Consider the following 27,103-nt stretch of genomic DNA (forward strand, 5'->3'; position numbering starts at 1 on the left):
CTGGCCACTCGCCCTCTTTGACTGACCTTGAAACTCCGCTTCTACGATGACTTCATCTGAATCGCACGATATTCCACTGACCCCATCCAAATTGTCTTTGCCCTTCCCACCCTCTCATGAGCTCCTCCGATCCCTCGCTCACACTCCTCTCTCCTAATTGCCCTTTCACAAGTCCAAATCCGGCTGACTTGGTGTTTTCATTGCGCCCACAAATCTAAATTTACAGCTTCGCTTGCACTTAACAGCTTATCACTTTACACATTTATTGATAAGGCAGCAGTCTTCGGGCTTGGTCACCTGGCCTAACACGTACCTCCACTCCGATGGTGTCAGATGAATAGAATCACATCCCCAGCGCACGTTTGTCCGTGCTCCGCTGAGGCCATTAAGAACGGTTAACTAATAATAATCACTTTTAAACAGGGATTTGCGGGAGGGCCTGGGCTTCAGCGAGGAAGCGACTCCAGCACTCTCTCCATCGATAACACCAGCATATCTCATTACAGCGGCGACCCGCGGTACACTGCCACTCGCTCTTGATCATATAAAACCCATTTCACAGCGCCGTCCCCACCAGAGTGCCAGCAGAGTGGAATATTCATTATTCAAATTTTAGGCATTGGAAATCCCAATATGTTACTAAGGCCAGATGAGATGAGATGAAATAGCTTAGCCTTTTGTCCAGAGAACACTGACTAATCGTCTTGCTCCCCGAAATCAATTTCACAGCCGTAAGCATCAGACACTCTTGATTGTACTGTACTGTCGAGGACCCCCCGCCACTATCACCTAATACTCCTGCGGGCTGCCCAGAATAACTTATTGATTAGTGATTATGTTACGGGAGGTGTGGGTGGCCGGGCCGGAAGGCCGACCCGCCTCACAGCTATTTTGGGGATCTCTGTTACTGGAGCACACACTGGCAATATCACCAGCAGCGCCGCTCGTCGACATACAGTAATATATGTATAAATACACAGGTATTACTGTGTGATTGGACTGTTGACAGGGGAACCTGTAGTCAATGAATTTGAAACAAACGCATTTTGATTAGTTCTCTTCTATTCGGTCAAACTAAGCGCCTTGGGCATCTATAAAAACATATGCAAGACAACGATTCATTGGCAACTCACTCCAAAAAAACATCCAACAAGGTTTTGTTCCATATGTGTGGACACATTTATATGACGTACAAATGTATGTCTAGCGTTAGCGAAGAACACAGCTAGCATGTAGCAAAACAAGGCATGCATGTCAGGGACTTGTGATGTCGTCGTACTCGGCTCAACGTATTCTTCCACTTTGTTAATTGAAGATACGTTGATGGGTAACCAGTTTTTGCATGGGTAGAAAAAGGAACTAGGAAACATCCAGCAACTTTCTACAGTTCCCTCACTTTCAGACCTTTAGCAAAATGCCATCATGCACTAGTTCCTCACTTTCTCTTTGAATAGCAAATCAAGGGCAGGTCCTTAAATATTCTCTCCAAGTTCAAGTCCAGACTACTGGGTGCACATCATACAATAGTTTATGCTGCTTTACCTACCCTTAACGGTGACTGACAACATGGTTCTATCAACACTCACCGTTTTATTGGTATGAATGAAGAAGTTATTCCCTGGGTAACTTCACTTGAGTTGCCTTTGATTCCTTTTTGATCAGTCCCATCAAAAACAGCTTTTAAAATGTACAGCAGTGCAGCAGGGATCAGAGTTGGACGATCAATTCTTAAACTTTTTGACTTTTGACTAACTAAGGACAAATATTCCTGTGGGAGCTGCTGATTATTTTGATTTGCATATGGTAGAGGTGATGGACTGTTTCTCCTCCTGGGCCTTGGACTGATCCTTCTCTCGCTCTACGACTCTGTGCTGAGCCTGAAAAGTGGCTCTGATCAATACCCGCAGGTCCTCTGCTCGCTGCCAGAGGCTCGTTTGTGTGTGTGCTGCGTCAGCATCCGCTCAGGACTTCATCAAACCCTCTCGCCCCCCTCTGTATTTTGGACGTAAGATGCTACATCGGCCAAATCCCCACTTGCATCAAAAAAAGGACAAAAAAAAACATTCACACCCGCGTCCTAGCACACTCCCAGTGACCCCCCTCCCTCTGCATATTGCCAACCACTCCGACAAGAATGTTAAATACCATTGAAATGTCAGCCAGCCATATTGATTGGAATAATAATTCGGGAAGGTGGGAGGGGTGGGTCGTTGACGCCAGGCAGGCGTGTGACAACTCTGGCATCCTTCACTGTCACAAAGTTGCCAGGTAAGGGTTCCTCGGCCGCCTGGCAGGACTTGGACTGTGGTTTACAGTGTGACCACCGAGGCCACATGTTTGTCTCATTAATCATTGTCTTCTCGAGCCAGGCATGAAGCGCGCTGCGGTCATTGTCAATGCTGGATATCAGGGGAGCGTGTGACACTGATCATGAGAAATATTTCTGACACACACCTCCTCACAACTTATCCCATAAGGTATTGCCTTTAATCTGCTTTTAAAAATCTATTTTGGGGATTCATTTTGTTCTAATAGCAGAAGCAGTTAAAGGTGACTCATCGCCATGTTGGAGATTCAGTTACAGGTGAATGTTGTAACGGATATGGCCATTTATGGCATCTGCCGTTGATTTAACACTCGATTCTGAGTCAGGGTGAAGTCTATTTTTTTTATATTACCCCTGCTGGATATTTATTTTTAGATATATCACACATTTTTCCCATGTGTGACCAATGTGACCAAGTGGGATCCAACATATCAAATCAAAATCTTCTTTCATACAAGAATCAAAATTATGGCCACAATACTGCACCAACTGTTTTTAAAAATTCTTGTAAACTCATGATTGCTGTACTATTGTTTTTCACCACCACTTTCATGCTCTGGCTTTTACAATTTGCAAGATACATTTTCTCTAAGTGACATCACAGACAGCGGATGACATCGTAACCTTGCGGGAGCCAATATCTCAAGCAGGCAAGTTTCCACACATTGTGATGCCATTCATGGGATCTTACCACCCTGTAACGCATCAACTGTCATGTAAAGACACACTTCAAACCAATAATTCATAAGAGCAACATTTTTTCAAAAGGAAATATTTAGAAATATATTTTAGCATTACATTTTAAATAGTGTGCATCTTGTCTATGATAAGGTGGTTAAAAAACACTGGCGGTGCGACAATACTTTTACTGTATATATGTCATAAGCGCGCTACATAATGTCTTAAATAGGAATAATAAAAATGCAAAGGGGAAAGTCTACAGTCTACAGTTCTTCAATAGTTAAAAAAATGACTAATTGCTAGCCATGCTAATGGGACAGATGAATACAGCTGCTGTCTGACTTAATCATGTATGACAAAGGATTCAATGCCCCATCAAGTTCCTTCTCTGAAGGCAGAACTGCGACTCACCTGGCAGGTACCTCGATGTTGGAGATGGCGTAGAAATACTTGAGCAGGTTGTCTCTCTGTACGTAGGTGCCTCCGAGGGCCGGCCGGAGAAGCCTCAATCTCAGGTTGGTGAAGGTGAAGAAGTCCCTCAGTCCCTTCATACTTTCCATGCGAGTGTAGAGGCTGTCCATGTTCTGTAACCGCGGGCCGGCGAACACGGCAAACCGCGCCCGAACCTCAAACTTGACATTCTTGTCGTTCTTGGAGCCCACCCAGCGTGAGTACTGCTCAGTGCAGATGACCCGGGTGATGTTGGCGGGAGAAAGATCACGCACACGTTTAGGGGGCAAGTTAAAGGCGTCCAGGCAGTCGTCAGCATAGTACTGGAACGGCTGCCAGGATCGCCCGTGGTCCATGGACTTATCCAACACCATGATGGTGGGACGGCCGTACTCAAATGTGATCAGGATGTCATCTGTCAGCTCCAGGCTCTTGTTCCAGGACATGGAGATGTTGGCCAGCAGGGGCTCCGGGTGGCGTCGCCACGTGACCGTTTGCCAATAAGTGATGAGGCCATTGCGTTCTTTGTCCTGCATCAGCTGAGGGGGGTGGGCTAGGTCAGGGTTAGAGGCGTCGCACTCGTCGCTGCACAAGTATGGGTTCTCCTGCAAGAGAAAGTTAGATTTGATCAACATTTACCTTTACTTCTTGGAAATGAAACATTCTCCAGCCCAAAGCCGTTTGTCTCTGTTCTAAAGGTGTGACATCATTCTCTTCAGAGACCTGACATTTTACAGACATACACTAAACCACCTTTTCAGTTATTGAGGCAACCTTGCGCCATGGTGACATCAGCCTGATTAAGACGAGCCAAATGGAATTTTAATCATGACCGAATAAATTAGCCAAAATACAAAACACAGGAAAACAAAGAAGACGGGAGAGTAAATCGCCAGAACTGGATATTTTCACGCACATGTTCTGATGATTCAAAGTTAATTAGCTGAAAGCTGCGTCCTTCCGGGGGAAGTGAATGAGGTTAGCGAGTCTCTGAATCTTTTTATGCATGAAAATAACAATCAGTAATGCAGAGTTATTCATTTGCCCACTTTATGAGGGGGACTGCCGCAGATGTGGCAGAATCAGCAATCCCGCGAGTCAGACAGGAATCTATAAATCAGAGCGCAGGAATTGACCATTAAAACTAGGGATGCTCCAATGGACTGGTCACTGATCATGATCGGCCGATCTCAGCGTGATCGGTGAATGTCCATCACTACCTGGCACTGCCGATCACAACAACTGATCACATGTGACAGCCGGCGCTCTGATGAAGCCCCGCTGGTTGTGAAGTCCTGTTAGCGCAGTGACGCTTAGCAACACCCGCCGGTCCGAGCGTGACATTCGGAATGGTAAGAAATAATAAGAAATAATGAAAGAAATTTCGCGGAGCTAGATGACCAGTCCTTGTCATTTACACAGAGACGGAAATGGAAACGACCGTATCCGTCGCCTTTCTTTATTTTTTTCAGGTGGAGCGTTTGTTAGCCACTTGCATCTAAAACTTTTGAAAACATCTGGGGAGGAAACCTTCATAAATGCATTGCTCTCTGGGTACAAATATTTCATGGACATAAGACAGTCTCTAGAGATTCACCTGCAACGTCTCACGTCAAATTAAATGTTTTTCAGTCGTCCTTTTGCCAGAGAGTTGCTGCATTCAGCAAGGTTTTTCTATATTTTGCCACCCTGAAGAGGTATATAAAACATGCCTGAATTTAAATGATGAAAGTTCACTTTTTCACATCAATGTACACAAAAGGTCAATTATCATTTTGATTACAAATTCATTGTCAATCCATGTGATCGGTATCTATGATGGGCAGCAAAAATGCTGATTGAAGCATCCCCAGTTAAAACGATGGTGAATTGTTAGCCTAGCCGTTGTCCTTACCAGGAAGCCCTCTAGTGGTGACCAGTGACACCATGTATCATTCGCAATCAAGGTTTGCTGTAGCATCTTAACCAACCGTGATCACCAGTCACTCCCACCCTCTTGATCGCCTCGATTTACCGCATAAATGAACCTCATTGGTTGTCTTCCCCGTCTTTGTTTATCCAGTACCGCCTTCTAAAGTTCCCTGCACTCCTGTCATGAGGCACTAACATTACCTGTCCACCACTTCTGTCCGTGTGATAGAATTCCTAGCCATTATATATATATGTGTAAATGAAAATAATAACAATAATATAGATCAAAGGTTGCGGGTCGGAATCTCCATGTGCGGTCTGATGTGTTGAGGTTATGGGGCTCCTCACAGACACTACAATGAACACCAGATTTTTCATCCGCACGTGTGGGGTCTCTGCTGGAGAAAAAATAGAACATCCTTGTATGTGTGCCCCGCTTCAGTGAGACCTTAATGTGTCTGGTTAACAACCCCTTGCTACATTCTACAATGAAACCATCATCTGTATACACAAGATTGTTTCCAGAGTACAAACAAATACCAGTTGTCAAAGTGTTCTATTTAAGTATTTCACAGTAATGATGGAGTACATTTTTCAGCCAGGAATCAGCACGTTATAGTGTTAAAGCGACAATTAACGTTATTGCTTTTGCTGTCAATAAATCATCGTCAAAACACCGGGTTTTCAGTTTATTCAGGTCGAGCTTACACTCGGACTCCAGGCGCTTTTTGTTTACGCGATTGCCAATCCCTCTTCACACCGACAGATAAAACATCCAGCACACCTGTTTGCTCGATCGTTTTCAAATTGTTTTGTAGGAGTTGCACTTTTAGGTGCGCTCGAAAAGAAATTGCAATTTCTGCCTGTAATCTCCTCCCTGGTCGGACATGAATCTCGCCCTTTGTGCGATCATTACCTGCACAGATTCAAAAGATCCGCCACTGTATGGGACGCCTGCATCAACACCATCCTTCTTCTCTCCCACACTGATGCCGTGTCGGGATAAAAAAGCAGCCTCTCGATGTGCTGAGGCCAAAAGTAAACTTGCAAAACAACATAACAGGAAGTGTGAATGTCAAAGGGATCGTGCATCATCAGTGCCTTTGCATAGACAGCTGAGTGCTGATGCACTTTTTAACCCGAAAGAAATTGATCCGTCACCTCTGGTGTTGCCAAGACTCTTAAGCGATGACCCCTCATTGGAAGTCAGGAGTCGCTGATTCACACATTTTGCCACACTTGTTAATGAATGACACCTCGTCTGAAACCTTATCGTCAGGGACGTGAATTACTTAAACGACAGAAATGTGGCTCAGTTCCCTGTCTATCCAAAAGACTGTCCTTATTTCCAAACACTTTGTTGGGAATGAAATTAGAGGAGCAGTGTCCAGCTTCATCGCAGAGGAGGCCAGAACAAAAATAAAGTGAGCCAGTGAATGTTGTGTAACCGATCTCTTTAAATCAGGAAAACAAATTTGATTTTAAACTTTGGTTCTAAAGGACATGCCAGAGGTCGACTAGATGAGGGGCTCTTAACCTTTTAGATCTCGGGGCCCACCTTTCCTCGAACAAACGGGTCCGGGGCCCATTGTAGGAATAGAACTGATTCATTACTGTGATTTCTGATTTCAGAATTACTGATTTCATTTGTTTTCAATTATCATACATGTAAGCAAACCAAAAACCATGTGAAATGATATGAAACCATGTGATCAGCGCAAAGATATTTGTCATGGAAAAGTCCAACCAGCAACAGAAGTAGGTGCAAGTCATGTTCATCAAAGTTACTAAAGAAAAAAAAAGAAAATTGAGACTTGAGAAAATTGAAGAAACTGTACGTCATGAATACAACTCTGAATAAAATAAGTATAATAAAAATGAAATATCTTATGTATAAATATCTTGGGTTTTTTTCATAAACTCTAAAGAAGAAAAGTAAAGTGGACATGAACGTACTGCCATTAAAGTGTAACTATCACAAACTTGCAGTTGTCAAGCCAATTCAAAGACACACTACCCCCACCATATGTGGCAAGTGTGTTAAAACTGAGCGTTTCGTGGCCCAGAGGTGTAAAACAAAAAACTTTTAGCGGCCCTCTAGGGGGCACTCGCGGCCCAACCATGGGCCTCGGCTCAATGTTTAAAAATCACTGGACTAGAGGAATGAAAGTCAACAGATGCAATGTAAAAGAGAGGGAGGCAGAAGGGTTCTGGTATTTGTAATTGATCCTCTGTATAGTGTGAACAGAAATGAAAGGAGGATAAGAAGAGAGTGCAGTCAGGGTGGAAAGGACTGAGATGTCAGAGGAGCAGCAAGGGCAAAAAAGAAGAGGACACTGCCACCAAAAGCAAGGACTCTAAATCAACATTGAGTTTTGTTTTCACCTTTAACATATGCAGGCCGCCTCAAATGAATAGTCCCCAGGGTTTCAGACATGGTTCAGAAGTGTCAGAGATGAAGATACTGTTGAGATATTTATTACACCATTTTGCTGCTACAAGAGACAGAAATACATCCATTTACAAAGAAATAAGTTTTGATGGTTCTGACCAATGATCATTCCTCACTGAAACATTCCTCCCCAGGTACAGAGACGGACATCTGAAGTTAAACATGAACATACAGAAATCCCAGGCATCCATCGTCTCTCATGCCTTCTGGATTGTACAGCATTCATTAGGATCACTGCCCCCTCAGGATGTCCTAATTAGCCTGTGAGTGTGGGTTTGCTCTCAAAGTCATTAGGAATTCTTTTTAATTACACTCGTAAACTGTATCCGAGAGGTCACGGCAAAACCAGCGTCTGAGCACACCGAGTAAATCGGAGGAGCTGCAGGATACGAGTGCAGCTAGCGTTTGTTATTTAAACAGTCCTGTGGGTGCTGCGCTGCTTTATTTGTATATGGGTAGAATAGAATCCTTTGGGTTCCGGAAGCCTTTGCTTTAGATCTTAAAGTCGAAAAAAAACTAAAGAGTTGGGAGGAGTGAAGCTCAGTGTTTCTCTCTTGCGTCCATGTGTTTTTCACTCGAGTTCATCTACATGCAGACGGGTGTCGTTTTCTCTGTCATTTCTCTATTACGACGCGCCTCCAACTGCGTTTGCATTTTATTCACCAGTACGATTTAAAATACAGATGAACCCCAATGGAGACCACCCAGCTGTAACATGCACTACTTTTTGTTCCATCAACTTTTCGTTACTGAACTCACAATGAACCGCACCGCTGTTGTCGCCTAAATTCACGCACTAAAAATGCCCCCCCTCTTTTACCATGCTACATTGATGAAAGGATGATTGATTGGTTGAAAAGTGAAATACGGATCCCGGTGCAGTAATTATATGTTAATAAAGTAGGCAATTGGCTGCTTGCTTTTCTTGAATGTTCACTCCAGTTTCACGCACTTCCTGGAAGCGAATAAACGTTAAAGCTAATGGCTACTATCAATTTATAGGGAATCCAATATTCCTTTACTGCTTCCTGCTTAACAAGGTCATGATGGAGTGAATCTTAAAATATCCCTCTTCCTGTCTCCATCTTCTCTTTGTTGTTAGCCTTCCAGCTTTGCCTACCTGGCTCCCAGATTACGGTCCAGTCCTGCTTTAAAAAACAACAGTCCTATCATTAAGAGTTGAACTAATTAGATTATATTGCCTCATGTTTAACAAAAATAATATGTGACTCAAAGACGTAAAGGAAGTGAAATTATGAGCAGGCTTGTTCAATTATTCATGGATGGTTTGGTTCTGCAAGTTTGGTCAGTTACAGGAAGTCAAGAAAGTACTCAGTGTGTGTTAAGAGAATGTCTGCTTCCACTGTCCATGTGTCTGCTGCAGGGTCTGTTGGGCTCTTTTTGGCTTTGCATATCTAGACTTGTGTGTCAAGTTCTGCAACTGAGATTCTCAGTCCTGGTGCCAAGCTTTTTGGAGGACTCTGCAAGTAATCCCTTGTACTTGCGATAACCAGGACCTTGGCTCTGGGATTCAAGGAATGGGGTTCATGTCTGACGGTCCTCGATCCTGGACGTCTGAGACTTGGATCCACAATCATTGTAGCGACACTCAGGACCATCACAATTAAATCTCATCTTGGAAGCAACACATATGTTTGCAATGGGAGCATGCAAGCCAGGAAGTAGCCTGTCTCACCTCACTATCAACATCCTCTTTGACGTCTCCTCGTTCATGCGTAAATGCAAAGCTCCTCCGCAACTAATGCACTTGTATGTATTTTGACAAGCTTGAACCCTGACTCAAAGCTTGCATTTGCTGACGAACTGTTTGACAGAATGGTAATTAAAATCTGACTGGAAGTAAATTTCAATGTTCCCTTTTATTAGCTTGCCAATGAACCTTTGCTGCTAATTTTTATTGTTGATTGATGAATAGTTTTCTGACCTGGAAATAACTGGCGACTAATGTGGATGTACTGTGAGTGACCATGTGTGCTCATAAAGCAACTTATGTGACCACTTGTGACCACACTGAGCGCTACATTCATTTATGCAGCTGAGGTAGGCTCCAGACCATTGCAACTTTTCTTTTTTGATACTGTACATTGATACTAAAGCAGCTACATCTTGGATTTTTTTAAAATGTCTTTCTTAAAAATATATACTTCTCACTTTAATTTTTTAAATTTATATATAATATAATAATACCATACAGTATATACTAAAAAGGCATGGGAAACATGGAGACCACAGAAATTAGCCAGAAGACGAGATAAGGCAGTAAGATTCACCATAGACTTTAAGGATCGAGTGTTGGAATCTCCCACAGAACACCACAGTGGACACACCCTCACCGCACTCAATAAAGCCATCTCTACCCAGCAGAGAGGAATGTGGTGTCATCAGGGAGTCTGTGGAATTACAGCTTCCATGAGAGCAGCATATTATTCTACATACAGACATTAATGATTTGTATCCCAAACACTGACCCGCAGACAGTTGTTTTACTGACTCGCAGCAGCATCATGGTGTGTTGAGGTCTGCTACAGTACTGTTCGAGTAGTAACCTGTCTTTAACCTTGCATGCCGCTGCTGGGAGAGAAAAAGTGTCGCACACTCCCAGATGAGAGCGAATAAAAAAAGAGAAGTCGAAAACTGATTCAATTGGTGGCCAGTCTGGAGCCAAGTGGTATCTATAAGTGCAACTTTGATGATTTTAAGTCAAAGGCAGATAGTTTGTGTGGCTTCTTTTCAAGATTCTAATTTCAAAAAGCAATTCAACCATTAGTCAATCCTTCAATAGAATAGCATATATTCATTTTTTTTTTCAACTCCCAAATGCCAGTTTGACCCAAAAACTGACCTGTAGTCATTCAACCTGATGTTAGCATTCGTTTTTGTCATGCTGTGGACAGTTGAAATGGAAGCATCACCACCGGAATACAGATCACAGAAGATTTTCAAATCCAGGCCACTGGCATGGTTGGCCTCAGGGTAGTCAGGACCTCTTGGATCCTCAGTGTGCAGCATTATGCAGCAATAAAGCCTCTAAAAGGGCAGGTTCACACCAAATGGGGCATTCAACATGTTTGGGGGCGACAGAGAAGCAGACTCAAAGTATTGCAAGCCACACATGTCAGACGACATCTGTAGTGTTAAACACTGAAGTTAAAAAAATCTACAACTAAAACTACCGCTGCGAGGATCTAATGATAGTACTTTGTTGAAACAACGAAACAAATTATTTCAGTTTCAATCAGAGGAAAAATAGCTGGGTCGCAAAGACAGGTATTTAGACCCAAGAGTCCCATCTGTGGAAATTAGGGGTTTCATTAAAGCCTTTTGTGGATCTGTTCGCTCAAGGAAAAGACATGAAGAAGCACCCCTGCATCCACTAGACCAGTGGTTGGTTGGTTACACAATTTAAATGTCGACTATTGTATTGCTGCCCGCCTGTAAAGACCTCTCCCGGCTGTCCCTCCCTCACACCCTATGAGTCTTTGAACCATATTTTGAAATTTTGCCAGAATAGCTCTCACTTTTGCAACTTATTTCCTGTATAAACAACGATCTCAACAGCAACTTGACCAAAACTGGGCAAAGAGCCGCACACGGCTCAGGAGCCTGGGGTTGGCCAGACCTGCCCTACGAGCTATTTTAAGCCTTGACTGTATTTTTGTGTCAGCCCCCGTGATGTATGGACCATCTTCAAATTTAAAGCTACAGCATTCACTCACATCACCGCAGAACACATTCCCTGTCATGATATGCGAAGCAACCTCATAGATGATGTTATTTATACATTCTGAATGCGTAATATGAGAGAATCAAAAGGCAGTTGATAGAATTCTCATTGCTAATCACATTTATTGCCGACTGAAGTTGTATGAAGTACATTCAAAAGATGAATAAAACAAATTGCCAAAAAAACTGACATTTTGTTCTCAAAAGATGAATCAGGTCTTTGAACAGACCTTCCACTCCTGGAGTCTTTTTATAAACATCACAACGTCTGTTGGCTGATATCATCAGAAGATGATTCTTTTTTCTTGGGAGGGGAATTAAGGACAAAATCAGAGGCAAGCTAAAAAAAGAAGTTGATGTTAAAGAAGTCGCCAGATGACAGGACTGGATGTCTGCGCTCCTATTTGGACGGAGAAAACACAAGCTGAACCAGCTGGCTTAATGATCAGAAGAGCTGATAAGCTTCATGGTGTAGTTGGTGTTGAGGAACACATGGGTGGGTTCCCTCCATAAATATGTCCACCAATAATCATTTTACTTGTTCTTTCAATATTACTTGTGAGCCAAAATGTACTAATACATGTTTTTATACATATAGTTGATGTGAAAAAAGTTAACTTGAGCCTTTTCCCAAGATTTTAGGGCAAAAGAAAGACGTATGAGCATCCTGTTTCTGGAAACATTGTGTATTGGTAGCACAAGGGGATTGGCATGCTTTGGAACACATGCTTGGACTCATATCAAGGTATCGCACAGCTCTTGCATTGTTAATAGTGCATTGACAAAAAATCATACTCTCCACTGAAGTACAGATGGAAGGCATCTACCAGCATCTTGGAGCTCTCTATTGCAATGAGTTACACACAAAATGTGACCACCCGGAAAACTGACAAAACACACAAGATAATAAAGGCCAGACACCACCTTTCTCTTCATTGTTAGTGAGAAGCTACAGAGAGTCATAGTGTGAGTTACAGGACTGGCATGTTTATTAGATTTCTATCTCCTATTAACAAAAAACGTTCTGAATAAAATAAGAATTGCAACGAAAGGATGCACTATTGCACCAAATACAAGACTCGAAGATTTAACATGTAGATTGAGTAACGCTTTGTGAATTCAAAATCAACTCAGAACAAGTCAAGGATAAGGCCTTGACACATGGAGAGGGGAGATGTTGGACCAAAAATGTTGGGAGATGAAGTAGAGGAAAACAACCAATGAGGTTCATGATGAATGAGGACATGAAGAGGAGAGGAGTGAATAGGATGATGAAGATTGAGGTGGCGAACCCTGACTTGATGAGCTTGTGACACACAGAAGACTGAAAGACGTTTGTTTTAATAAAAATATCATGAACAACAGAACCACTCCACTGTGTATAGTGTATGTTCAACGCATGCGCTTTTACATCAACATCCTTTAAAAAACAAAAGGCTGCAGCCACTCTTAATAAAGGGCATATCAGTTTACAGGAGGTCGGCGAATTCTTCTTGAGGAGACTCAGAAAACACACAGCTAAAGGAGGAAATGCATCTATGGAAGACAAGGTGATTCATTTCCAGTGATTGGATGTGATCTGAAAAGAGGGAAGACGGAAGCTCCACATTAAAATGAAGTTAAGGATCATAGAGAATGGATGTCATGAGCCTTATACCCCTCCATTACCTTTCCATACTACATCATAAACCAGAGAAGCTGATGGTGCATATCTAAAGGGTCTAAAGGCTTTTGGATGGAGCAGCAGTTTTTGTCTTAATGATGTAAGCGCTCAAGTGAAAGTAATACCGGTCCTGTATCGACATCTTCAGCGAGCACGGATCGTGTGTCCCGGTGTCTTTGCAGACGCTCACACATTCACTTGTATGGCGGCCGCTCTCTGCTCTTGAATCTGACTGAACCACGGGAAAGTGAGCAGTCACTCAAACTCGCTCCGGCGATCTAATAACAAAAGTTACAATCCTGCGAGGCCGAGATTATAAATCATGTGATTTATGGTGACAAGGCAGAGAGGGAAAACTCCACACATAAGCAAACGCTGAGCCGGCGCTGAGGCATTGAAGACACTCTGTAGCATCATAATGCATGTGAGGACAGAAGTGAAACTGCTGTATCTTCAAAACGTCTCTCTCCTCTGTGGCGTAGTAGCATTGTTCCCCATCTGATAACCCAATTATCTCCCTTGCACTGACTCAAACAAGAGATCAGTGTCAGCGCAAACACACTTAGGATGATAATCTACAATGCTCATAACGACTGCTCTGGGTAATTAGAATAAGATAAGAGTGGTGGTGGGGGGTGGAAGGGAACGTCAGATAGGGAGCCTCGCCGAAGTGGTCCCGCTATTTTTGTGCTCTCAATTGCTGCAACATGCTCTGACCTTAACTCAGATGCACCGGACCGGATTAGAACACTGTTGTCACAGAGATGACCCTCAACCCACAAATCCTATTGAAAATGATCTCACCGACATCTGCCGCAGATACAGACCCAAGTGTTTGTGATCCTGTTTACACCAGAAGGTGGAGTTGAGAAGCAATGACACGAACATAGGTCAGTTTGTGTTTTTTAATGGGTCACAACATGCTGCGGATTCTTCAGATAGGTGCACATTCCCTAGACCTCCTGTCCATTTTTATTGAATTAAGAATCATGTTATTAGAAATATTTTTTTTCAGTTCCCGATACGATAACCATGCGAAGCATGTAGGCTTTCATGACTTATTTTGTAGTGTGGCATGTTAGATCATCGCTTGATCATGTGATGTTACTCAGTTAACAGAGAACAATAGTCAGCAACAGTAGGTATGAGGAAAAACCGATCCATTTATTGTCAACCAATTGGTTACACACATATTCTACAATGGAAGATAATAAAAATATATATTATAACATCCTAAAAAATGACATATATAAATCCTGTGATAAATCATTTGATAGGAAAACTAATTTTAGCATCAGACATCTCTGTGCTTCCATTCAACACACATGAATTGTCCTCCTTCACCACCGACTCAGTCTGGTTTTCTACTTGAACATTCATCTCCTTCCCAGCTTTTACCTGCAACACTTTTTAGAACTTGTCCAGATGCGTTCTTAACATTTATAATCTCCATTGGCCAACTTGAACCGAAAACTAATTGATGTTTCATTTCTAACTACAACTGGAGCCCTGCAGATTGTTCACCAGTAGTTCAGCACAGCAGCAACACAACGTTATGGTCGTGTATGGTTGTGTCCTCATTGAGCCCTTTAGGATTAACTACACTAGAGGTCAGACATACAGTGATATAGGCTGGAGGAGTTTTATTCCCCCTAATGACTTACAGGAGAGGTTGTCTTTAAGCCCTTTGTGAGCTCTGTCCTGTACAACCTCTTCTGGCTTCGGTCGCCACATCGCTCGGGTCCAGTGTGTCTCCGCCAGGACACACAGGCCCACAAACACACAGAGTCAGATCCCGGCCAACTGCTGCAGCAGGTGGCCTACGCTGCTAAGCCCCTCCAGCAATTATCCTCGCTGGGATCCTGTCTCCTCGACAACAACCGCCATGACGCCCCAGCGATAAGTGACTTCCTTGTTTTCCACTAGTGGGATGATTGTAAATACTCCTTAATCTACTTCTTATCAAGTGCAGGCAGCAGTCTTACATGAGACTTACACACTCTCTCGCGTGTCTGAGCACGAGGGAGCTCCTTAACTCGCATCCTAGACAAACATCACTTTGGAACTTTGCGATGCTTCCATACTCAGCCCCAACAAAACATCACTGATTGCAAACAGGAAAAAAACAAGCTGCTGTTTTGTATTTCGACTGACATAAATCACCAAGAAATTGCTCTCTGCTTCTCTCCCTCACTGTTTTCTCCTACAAATGTGTTCCCCCTCGGTTTCCTCTCCTCATTTTCTTGGTTCACCTGCAGAATTTTATAATTGTCAGCAGGGGGAATAAAGACAATCGGACAAGACAATTTATTTTGTTTGTGAGGAACATCAAATGAAGTGACCCTCCTATTAAAGGGCCACAGAGGGGCGGCGGGAGGATATTGCCTTTCTCAACTAATGTGTTTTTTACTACCGTGTTTTCCCATCATATCACAAGAACCTGAGTGAAGGTGGCTGGCATGAGGATACAAACCTAAATAAATAAATGCTTATGATGAGATTAAGTTTGTTAGATGATCAGAGTCATATTGCCTTTTCCCCAGTCAAGATGCTAGTCAGTCTCCATCTGGTATGAGAAGTTAATATTAAGGCTAGAAAAGCAATCTGCGAGCACAAACCTCCACCAAGCTCCTCATCTGTACTAATATGGAGATTGCTCTTTCTTAATGTTACTGTCCTTTTTTTAATTTATTATCAATTATTTGGCATCTGAGCGTCAGCTCTCATCAAACGTTTTTGAGTGAGAGAGCAGAGCATCATGTGAAGTCTATGCAACTAAGCTTGTTGTTGGCAGTGACACCACCTCACGTGCTTGTCGCACTTAAGTAAATACAGTGAACACGATAGGCGAAATCCGTGAAAGTAGTCAGCTTTATTTTTTACAATTATTATACAATACAATACTGTAATGCAGAATGAAACCAAAGATCAAAACCTGTTTGGAGGCCCAAGCATTTTTAAAACGTAGAAAATAAATATGATAGGTTTTGGAAATACTGTAAAAATAATAATTTAATATTTATAATACTGTATATATATATATATATATATATATATATATATATATATATATATATATATATATATATATATATATATATATATATATATATATATATATATATTATAATACTGTAGTCAATATGAGTTTGGACACATTGTGACTCACATGTAACTCACAGTTCTTCTGACTTTGCCTCTTCGTTCCGACACCACTCCTCTGTTATCGCTGTTAGCAAAGCTTTGATAAATAAGCTTTTGTGTAGATAACGTTGGTATCCAGTGTAATGTTCTTTTTCCGGAAGACACAAGTCCGCAAAGCTAAAGCAGACTCCATCCTTACAATGGTCTTGTTTCGGACAGTTACCAACAAGCCTTTCTGCATCCTTGTTGAAACTTTTTGTTGCTGTCATCTTTATGTTGTTTTCCTCCTTCTTGAGGGAAGAAATCGAAGATTCATTTATTCCGTAATGGCACTCTACAGTCACATAGCTTCTACCTTCCTTCAGCATGTCCAGAAGTTTAACTTTTTCTGCGATAGTTAGCATCTTCCTCTTCCTCTTGGGTGCATCCTCAGGTGCCTTTCCCGGTGCTGATAGTTTTGTCAACATTGTGGGGTTTGTTGAGACTGTTGATATAAATCCGCGAAACAGCGAAGCCGCGAAAGGTGAACCGCGTTATAGTGAGGGTTCACTGTACTGCCGAACTTGATGGATACACTGGACTTGAATTTAAGTTGCCAGCAGTCATAATGAGTTGGGGCATCACAAGCGCTATATCTGTCTCCCAAGCCATAGGTTCCCACCCCCTCCTTTAGATGTGACTTGGCACCTTACAGTACGTGACTTGGCATGTACTGCCCACGGCATCAGGGAACACAGAGGAAGACTACACATGTGCCACAGTTGAGCAACAAATGCATCAATACGCAACACAATTTACATATGTCCACTTGTGAATCATCATTAAACTATCTAAACTTGGCAAAGTGGCAAAGCAAACAGCGGAATAAAACCTTCTAGTCTGTCCTGAATGTCGTATCTTGTCATTGTCGATTCAATTGTTCAATCTCTGAGTATGATTCAATACTTCTTTGATTAAAAAAACTTTCAGGCGCACTTTATGCTCATTCTGGGGCTTTTAAATTGATATTAGATCCCAGTGACACAGCTGCAAAGGTTTTTTTTTTTTCTATTCACCTTTAATTATATGCAGTAGATCAGGGCCTCAGCCCGACCACACCTCCTTTGTTGTGATTGGTCAGGCTTAGGGCCTAGTGAAATGAATCTGATTGTATCATATTAAGGTTGTTAAAAATATCAATACTCCCAACAGTATTGATAGTCAAATGCTGAATCTGTAATACGGTACCGATGCTACTGTGCGCATATGTTGCACAGCAACATGAAGATGATTTGAAGCCTAGCCGACATCCGAGTAAGTTAGTGAAGCTCTGTTCTGTCATTTACCTCACTGTATTAAACTGACAAATGACATTAGTCGGTCTGGTGACCCACTTCAATCTAGGTTGTTAACCATATATTTAATAAGCTACTAACAAGAGAGGCAATTGGGGCTATTCCTGCCACAATTCTTTCACGTCAATATGTTCCAATAAGGAGATCTTTTCGCTGCCTGTGAAGAATAGAAATATGTTCAAATACAAATAACAAGTGCTTCCATGGACTGCACCAGAAAACAGAATTTGCCAATTCATAACCCACCTTAGACGAGTGCATTTGTAATAACATGAAGCAGTTCATTGAAGAAGAATTGTCGGAGATATAACCTGAAGTCCGCAGGCGAAGCTAAAGTCGGGTGAAAGCGATTCTCTTTTATAGCTATGAAGTCCAAGCCAATCACAAAGGAGGAATTAGAAAGCTGCATACAAACTGGAAATTGTTTCTTTTCCTCTCACTGATGTGCAGTCTGCGTGGACTTGCTGAAATATTTCAATGTTATTTTCAGACTGGCGGTTTATGAGACTGTTCACAACTGCTTGCGTTCTATTAAATCACAGTGTAAGAAACAAACTGTCTTAGTCGGATGCTAATCTAAGATGTTTGGAGTGATTGTGAGGAAGTGATCTGCAGGAAGTCCCCTTCCTGCCTCCACAATATGCTCCGTGAGGGAAGCCTTCATCACTACAGCTGTAAAAGACTTTCCATCACTTAGTCCTCACTCATGCGGAGAAACCACCCCGCTGTTATCAGACTCCAATGTGTAAAAGAAGCGAGCTTCCCCGGAACACAGGAGTCTCATTAGAGCTGCAATTAAAAGGGAATTATTTTGGGAGGATGTTGCCGTGATTATTGTTGCCGGCAGAGAGGATTGGTTTTCATGATGCACCAGGTTATTAAAGGCCTCAGCAGCGGAGACGGACTGTAAACTGGCCAGTGCAGTTTCCTATTAAGCCTTAGGCATCACCTTAGTTCTACCAACAAATATTTGATGACACTACGTGAGCTCAGATATACTGTACTTCATAAGTGTATGACTATCATATTAGCACCACAGAGTGGACCCTGTTGTTGCACACCCATAGATGTTTGGAGCCAGTGCTGAGTAGGCGCCTAATAGGTGCAGCATGGAGGTTTATCTCACCTCAGGGCGCCTAAGCCCTCGTCGTCAATCCCTCTTAGTATCACCTAAGTCCAGGATAAATCTCACTTATAACTACCCGTCTCTTCTGCCAACACATCTAAACAGTCTCGGATCGTTTTCAACTGTACGGGGAAGCAAGCCATACCATTACATCACTGCTCCCTCCCCTTATTCACTCTCAGTCAGTCTCCCACTGAGTGCTTTCTCTCTCTGTTCTGTTGGTTAATTATGCCCTGCACCGTCGCGCCCCATCATGCTGCGACCAAATTCACCTAGGAGGGAACATGCTGGATAAAACCCCAGAGAGGTGCTCCTGGGACCCCCCACCACTGGATGTGGATGGCCCGCCACTGGTCAGCGCAGGCCATTCAGGCCTGGCGAGGCTCTCCACTGAGCGGGGGGGTGATATGAAGTATGGCTGTGGGCCCGGTCTGGGAAACACTAGCAGCTGCCATCTTCCTCCCCTTCCTGCATGCTCCCCTTCCGCTGCTGCGCAGCTTCTCACTCTTCTAATGTCTATTTTTAGAGCTGGCTGATTTCTACCTTCTAAAACAGGCAAACATGTTGTGGAACAGGAAGGTACATTTTTTTTTTCACTTTCATTTTCGTGTGGTCTTTTAGATGCATCACTGTTCACAGCGGCCAAGTCGTGTTTCACTCCCCGCTGGTGATGTCCCTGAGCAGCAAGCATTCCTACGCATTTGCATCTTCTTTAGGGGGCTATTTCATTGAAGGTTTACTTTTCAACGGAAACCCTTTGAATGCTGCATTTTCCAGGGTTGATTTCAGCTTTCTGCTTAGCTTGGATTTTCCCCACCTTTCCCCTCATCATTAACTGCTCCGCTCTGCTTCGCGCTGCCGCGCCCTCCTCGCACATCCTCAGCTGATCATATGGAGCAACTACAAAGACGCCACTGAAGCCTGTAACGCGGTGCAAGTGACACTAGCATCTTTGTCTAAGCGCTGGAAGCGCTCGTGTTGGAAGACGCCAACATACCGGCCTGTTTGGATGATGAGGAGTGAAGCTACAGCCAAAAAAAAAAATGCAGTAGAAAAACGCTTCCCTGTGGAGACCACAACTTAAGTCCAGAGCTACAACTTGTATATAACACAGTGTTACAGCCGCCTAAATGTAGCCTGAATGCTATTTTCTAATAACCTTCAGTTTCGAGAAGAGGGGGGGTGGCATCTCCCGCAGCATCTCTCAAGTCTTATTAAAGATGAGCGGCTCAGTGCATGATGTGATGCAGTCTGTTTTGCAGTGCCCCGACGCTCCTCTGACTTGTGGGAATGCGGAAGAATGTAAATGTAGACCAATTATACCTCAAACTTGCACTTTACACTCAAGCTGCCTAATCCTGGGGCTGTGGACCAACAAGCATCAACCTGAGGACACCAAACTGAGGACACTGAGAGCTGTGATGTGCGAGAATCCGCCGGTTTAACATCATGTTTTCAGTTTCCTTCAGCGGCGGTATGAATGTCAGGGTTTACCAGATGTGTGGTGTCAATTGTGGTGTTGATTACCTATCAACAAAACATAATTAGAACTATGCCAAAAAGTCACAAGAGGGCAATGTTGATGACAACTTCACGCCAATGTTGTATGTGACAATGAGCTCACACAGCCGGCTTAAGAGGCAGAGAAGCTAGTCTACATTACAGATGTGCGAGAATAATCTTTGGGATTCAATCGACTCATAATCCGACTCTGTCTGTTGTGATCATTATTAACTCGGCTAAGGAATCAGCTGACAGTTTTATCTGTCTCTCTGCCTGTTCGCAAAAATAATTCAGAACTTAAAATAATGCTAATAGAGTTCCAGATGACCATCGATATCCAGCACTCATTTAAAGGATTTGACAGACTTCAAAAGCAACAAGGGAGATGATGCATCTAGTATATTTTTCTCTATTTACGAGCTGTGTCATACTCTTCTGTGTGTCACAGGGTAGAGTAGAGAATTTGCTTGTCAAGAGTTGGCCGACAGGAAACTCAAGGCCTGGAGGCCAAACTGGCCCACCAACTAATTTTACATGGCCCACAAAATAAAAACCACAATTTCCAGAGTATAAGCCACTACTTTTTTATGACGGTCTGAACCTCGCGGTTAATACAAAGACATGGCTAATATATGGATTTTTGCAAGATAAAGTGTGTCATGCAGCCAAAATACTGAGCCTCAAACCGATGAAATCACAGGCGTTTTATTGACCTTATCCCACTCAAAATGTACTGTCAGGCACCGCGAACAAAGCCGATCTCCTGGAAGACCGGAGAGGAGAAGAAGCAGCTGAGACCTTTGCTAAGGTCTTAGGAAACGCAGGTGAAAACAGGGCATTTTGAGTGCATTAATGTCAATAAAAGATGTGAGTTGACGATTCCAGTTCATTGTCCACTTTGTTTCATGAGTCAGTCTCCATGCTGGAGCCTGTTTTCAAAACTATTTAAAAATAAATAAATACATAAATTCATTTTTAAGCCGGCTGCACCACTGCAGACTGCAGCTTATGTAAGACCAAATTCCATTTTCTTGCTTAAATTTAGTTGTTGCAGCTATTATTCCGGTTCATTCTATTGAATTTATGGTACATATACTTAGGTACAGTCTGTCAGGAACTAAATCGCCCCCCAAAATAAAATTATTTGAACCTACAGTGCTCAAAGCTGTTTTCTCTTCAAGGTATTAAATCTACTGCTAATGAAAAAACTTTCAAAAACAGAAAGAAATGATGCAGATGGAAAGGAATTCAGTGAACGATTGGAAAGCAAAAGTGCTTTGACGAGAAAATCCTGAATGTCTCTTGTTTTATGAGTTAGAGTGGATGATGAGGACCATATATTTGACACAAACTGCAGAGATGCTTCATGCTAAAATAGTGATGAATGAAAACAGAGAATGATATTACGGTCTGCTAATTCTACACCTTTATGTGGACCATGGAGTAGATAAAAAAACTGAAAAAAACATACAATAATTGTTTTGCTGAATAGGCCATTGATCTGAGCCAGGGGACGCCTTGAGACTTGTTGAACAGACTCTCTTGCAACTCTGAACAGTAACCTCTGATTCAACTAGCACCCAGTGGTCCAATCGTGATCCCACCAGTGAATTACCTCGTCGCAGGATTAAACTGACTTCACGAGTGAAGAACCACTTCCAAAGTCCGCAATCCCTCCCTCGCGCCTGAACATGTACTCCGATCGCTAAAGCTGCGCATGAGCCCAGAAGCAGCAAAACTTCCCACAATATACGCCCCTGTCCGATGTCAAGGAAAACTGCTGACTAAGACCAGACGGCTTCCTGTTCGGCTCTCCGTCTTTCACTTTCCCTCTGTCTCATCAGTCTCGAAGCAAACTCTGCATCCTTTGGATGGAGCGTCGCCGGCCAACCCCTTGTATGGAAGCCCATTAAGAAGCCCATCAATATTTCATCATCGCTCACTCAGAAACATAGTTATAGAAGTTTCCGAGCCAGGGCCATTAGGGGGCAGACGTCAATACGTTATGGCAGCAAGCATCTTTCAACCCCCTCCCTGTCCTCACCCCTCACCCCTTTTCTTTGCTTCCTCGCCTCAAGTGTAGTCATAGGAGAAGCTTTCTCAAGACAACAGCGGTTTCCGCTACCTCTACATTAAACAAATCATTAACCATTAGCGTTCCGCGCGGCACAGCATCCCTTCTGGCTGCTGTCAAGCAAGAGAAGGGGACTGGAAGGTCTGTTGAAGGTAACCACTCGGCAGACTGAACTGCTAATTACCGACATGTTTGTGTAACGTGATGCACACATGTCTACACCGCTCTGTTCGGAGACTTCTGACTCACTGCCGTCTCTCACCTCTCTCAGAGTGGACAGGCTTTGTGAGTGCGACAAATCAAAAGTGTAGAACCTCTCTCTGTAGTAGCAATTAAACTCTCATTAGGATGATTTTATAACCCTTAATCTACATTAGTCCATCCCACATTACAGCGGAATGGGACGCAACCTGCAGGCTAAAGTGAGCCAAATATTGCTGTAGTCGACATTTTACAAGTTTCACTCTCGCTCACCTTTCGACGTCCTTGAAACAGAATCCTGGATATGCAGTTTTGCCAGAAGAATTGTGAGGTCCAGAGGAAATCAAACGCTCTCCCAGGCTGCCAACTTAATACTAATGCAAACAACACCTCCAGACTTCTCAGAGGGAGGTCGAGCCATGCCAAGTCATCGGGCTTGTGTCATCCCTTTTAGATCCCGGAAGCTTTTAATCTATCTCTCACCTTAATTAGATCCGTGTGTCATTGCTTCCCACCGTCCCCCTAATCTGGTTGACTGAACAAACCTTTGAATTTTGCGATTTTCTCCCCCCTTACTTTTCAAAGGACACTTTTAAAAGATGAAGGGAACACTCTAGATAGCAGGAGGCCGCTTTGGAATTATAGTAAATCAATCAGTAAGACAGGCTTTTAGCTTTTCTATTCATTTCGCTTTTAGTCTCCTGGATGGTGGCATCGCTGTGTCAAATGGTTTTGTCGTGAATTTACTAGCTAGGTTACACTGTTGAATGAATAAAAAGTGTTTAAGTTTCAATTTTGAGTATTTTCTTTGGTATGTAAAAAAGTTCCGAAAGCATTTAGGCTACGGATCATCTGAATGTGGTCAGAAAGTTCACTTTCAGCAACATCAAACGTGTATTTGATTCTAAACCAGCCTCGTTCAAGTTGAAACTGAACACGGGAAGTGTACTCACCAGTGTGCAGAACCTTTCTGGAGGGTTTCCACATGTGATACCCGGTGGATCCACCTTGATGCGCATGTAGTCTTTCATGGACGCTGGTTTGGGCTGGCATGCGTAGTGCTCCCACACCGAGCCTTCGTCCGTGCTCACCAGCGACTTGCACAGTTCGTATTGGGCCAGAGTGGAGGCCAAGAGGTGCAGCAGCAGCAGCGACACGGCCTGAAGGAGCATGGCAGGCTGGGGGGATGTTCAAATTGGGGTCCGGCGAAGGGTAGGGGGGCAACGGCGCTCAGTAGAGAGATGAAGTGCATGGAGTGGTGATCATACAGAGAAGGTGGACGTCCCAACCACCATGCTGCGGCACTGTACAGCCGTAAACTGAGCTGACTGAAGGGACAGGAAAAAACACGCCACTCAGGGTCTTTTCAGAATTATTGACGGCCCCCAGAGAGCCGAGAGAGGGTCACTTTCTGACAGCTGACTTCCTGGCGAGGATGGGCGATGGATGGAGAGGTGGATATTTTGAGATACCACAGCATGCGCTTTCACCATAGTGTAACAGGAGACTCAGTTCCACGTCTCAAAGAGCCGGCTCCAGCGGCGAGAAGGCGTGGACAGCTGGGCCGCGTGGAGAAGACGCTGTGGTGTCTTCAGGTAGATCCATTTGTTGTTCTGCACCTGCCCAGGTTCTGCTGAACATCCTAGAGGTGAAATGAGGATAAAAATGAGAGAGGATTGACTCAAATTGACTCTTTGCAGTCTCAATACGGTAACAGCTATGTCAAACGCAAAGAGCGGTGCCTCTATTAATACTTCATTAAGCACTACTCATTGATGTAATTACACTCAGAATTGACAGTCAAGTATCTTTTGGAAGGAGTAAATTAATATTAAAAGCGAACACTTCAGCATTTTATCATTTCACTCTCTTTACTTTCATTAATTCAGCATGAAGCCATTTTCTTCAAACAAATTGATTTTTGATGTAAATGGCTCGATGGTTGCTTCACCAGTGCGATTTACTTTGAAATGATGCTGGTGCCTCTAAATCTACCGGCTTCGTACGGAGACAACTCGCAGCTGCAGTCAGGGTCTGAAAGTTACTTGTATCTGCTGCTGTTCTGCGGGTGGAAAACTAAGTCGGAACTCACGCACATTGGGAATCCTAGTGCGTAAAAACACGTGCCGCCGGGTGGAACGCGTGGAGTTTCCTCCCACTTAAGAGAACGAATCAAATAAACTTGCACTCCGCTGTTTTATGCCTTTACTAAGTATCGCAACAGACATTGTCGGTCAGTATAAATAGACTGTCGGTGCGATGCGACTGAAGTTAATCTCGGGCATATAATCCATCTCCACAGCAGGGGTGTGTCCTCACCGCGAGCATCTTCGCGTCCACGGCGGAGCAACTGAGTAATTAAAAGTATTCAAGCTTTAACAGCATCGGCTTTACACGACCCCCTCTCCGCTGCGCACTCCAAATTATTCACGCAAACAAGACTACACCGTATTTCGGACGCTCTCGGAGGAAGACTTACTTGTTTCGCGCATCTGTGTCAGGTGTTCCTCGTAGGACACGTCCAGAATGAAAGCAAAAGCCCCGGTCCCGGAGGTCCAGTTGTTCCGCCGCGGTCCTCTCCCGCTGCTCGGCTGTTCGTAGTTGCTTTTTTTTTTCCGGATACTTTTTGTCTCTCGCGTCGCTTTGCGCACGACAGATCTGTGTCCTAGATTTGGAAACGGCCGATAAAAAGAGAAGCGGAAAAATCCAGCGTCAAGGAGTATGAAAAAGTATAAAATATTGAGTTTGAGGACGATGGTTGCGCCCGCCCTTCTTCATCCCTTCACCTCCTCCTCCTCTTCCCACTTTACGAGCTTCGGGTTTACCCGGGATGCTCAAGGGCAGATGGAAAGAGAGAAAAGGGCTTTATGGAAAATATCTCCCTCCTCCTCCTCTCTCTCCCTCGCTCCCTCTCGCTCTCTACCTCCCTCCCTCCCTCTCTCTCTCTCTCTCTGTTAATGCCCAGCTAAATCCTTTTACCATCACTTTCAATCACTATCTGAGCTTTTATCTGCTCCTGTCCTGCCCCAAACTGAACACGTCCCGGATCTGATCCGCATCTTCCTGCATGTAAAAGAACAGCTGCGAGAGTGAGAGTGACCCACATGTGTCCAGATGTAGGATGTAAACAGTTGTCTCACTACGCCTGGCTTCGCTAATGACCCCACACACGCTTTGTTCAGTCTTTAGGGTCTTAACAGGACTGTTGAAAGACAATCTTATGCTAGCTTTACGAACTAAAATGTACTCGTCCATTCCAAACCATGTTACCGTCACACACTTCCATGCGTTGGCATTGCTGTTCACCAATATATCCACCAGGGGGTCAGCCCTCCCAGAGTCAAAAGTTGATGACAACAGAAAACTCCAAAACAAACAGCGACTGAGGAAGAAGTATTCACAATTTACCTCTTGCGCTGAAAACGAAAACTTAGGCAGCGTAGTAGGTGGAGGTGGTTGGTGAGGCCGTCTGTAGGACGGAGTGACGTCTGCTTCGTATCTCGTTAGTGCTACGTATCGGGGAGTATCAGAAACATTGCCCCCCACGGTTTACAGTGGTACTGCTTCATTTTGCGAACCGTGCAGACCGGACAGATGGCAATTGTTGCTGTTGGGTCGGTCCATCTCTATTTGTCTATGTTCTAAAAAAATATGTTATGAAGCACATCCAGTCACTGAAATCATTGGCTTTAATTAGTCTGTCGTGACAAAACATGTAAATCACCTGGTTAAAACTTTTGCACCACATGAAATTCACTGTGGCGTACTGTAGTGGTCGAAGGTCACGTGCCCTGAGTGACTTAAGATAGCAGGCTCGCCTTTGTCCTTTAAATGTGACGCATTTTACAAGCTAATTCAAAAATATTCAAGTAAAGTAAATAAATAACAAGTAAGTAAATAAATAATAAAGTAAATAAATAACAAGTAAGTAAGTAAATAACAAGGCCACCCAGGGTGCGTCTGATGTGCGACCGAATAATATATATATATATATGTATGTGTGTGTGTGATTCGATAAAACAATTAATCAAATTAATTAGAGAATTTGTGATCAATTCATCTAAATTAACACAGTTTAATGGTATAAGAATATTTATAATAACAAAATATTCTTTATTTTGCATCAGTTTGACAATAGCACAATAAATCATGATGGTGACCATATTCAACCTGATTTAAACTAAAGCTCATTTAATGTCTTAAAAATATTTGTATAACAATTTCAATTTTACAAGAATTTCGAATACATTCAGAGTAGTGGAAACTCTGGACATTGTGTAGAAAAACATATCGGAACAAAAGCAAACAGATGCTTTTGTTTGCTTTTGTTCAGGGATTCCTCCATGTTTGTTGTTGTTGTTATCATCCTAGCTGCAACGTGTGACGTGTCTTGTGCATCAGTGTGATCAGTGGACCAGGAACTCCTGCACTTACAAAGGCTCCCTGTTGTCTGGAGAGCAAACTGTGAAATTAATTAAGTTAATTTTTTGTTGT

At 43.2% G+C, this 27,103-nt stretch overlaps 1 protein-coding gene across 9 annotated transcripts in view; it reads right to left on the bottom strand.

Moving 5' to 3' along the window:
• ntng2b (netrin g2b) overlaps positions 1 to 25,498 on the bottom strand; it is an 82,965-nt gene extending 57,467 nt beyond the window's left edge. For 7 of the 9 annotated variants that reach the window (XM_053854082.1, XM_053854079.1, XM_053854077.1 and 4 more), the window contains exons 1-3: positions 25,089 to 25,498; positions 23,563 to 24,251; positions 3,419 to 4,062 (exon numbers count right to left, since the gene is read on the bottom strand). In XM_053854082.1, the coding sequence (XP_053710057.1) occupies positions 3,419 to 4,062; positions 23,563 to 23,781 (863 nt within the window). In that variant the 5' untranslated portion in view covers positions 23,782 to 24,251; positions 25,089 to 25,498. Of the gene's footprint in view, positions 1 to 3,418; positions 4,063 to 22,882; positions 23,529 to 23,562; positions 24,252 to 24,705; positions 24,865 to 25,088 lie in introns of those variants that run through there. The other 2 variants (XM_053854074.1, XM_053854080.1) reach the window with 2 other exon arrangements.
• Between the last annotated feature and the right edge of the window lie 1,605 nt (positions 25,499 to 27,103).

The sequence above is a fragment of the Synchiropus splendidus genome, chromosome 1, assembly GCF_027744825.2.
Source record: "Synchiropus splendidus isolate RoL2022-P1 chromosome 1, RoL_Sspl_1.0, whole genome shotgun sequence".
Lineage (NCBI taxonomy): Eukaryota > Metazoa > Chordata > Actinopteri > Syngnathiformes > Callionymidae > Synchiropus > Synchiropus splendidus.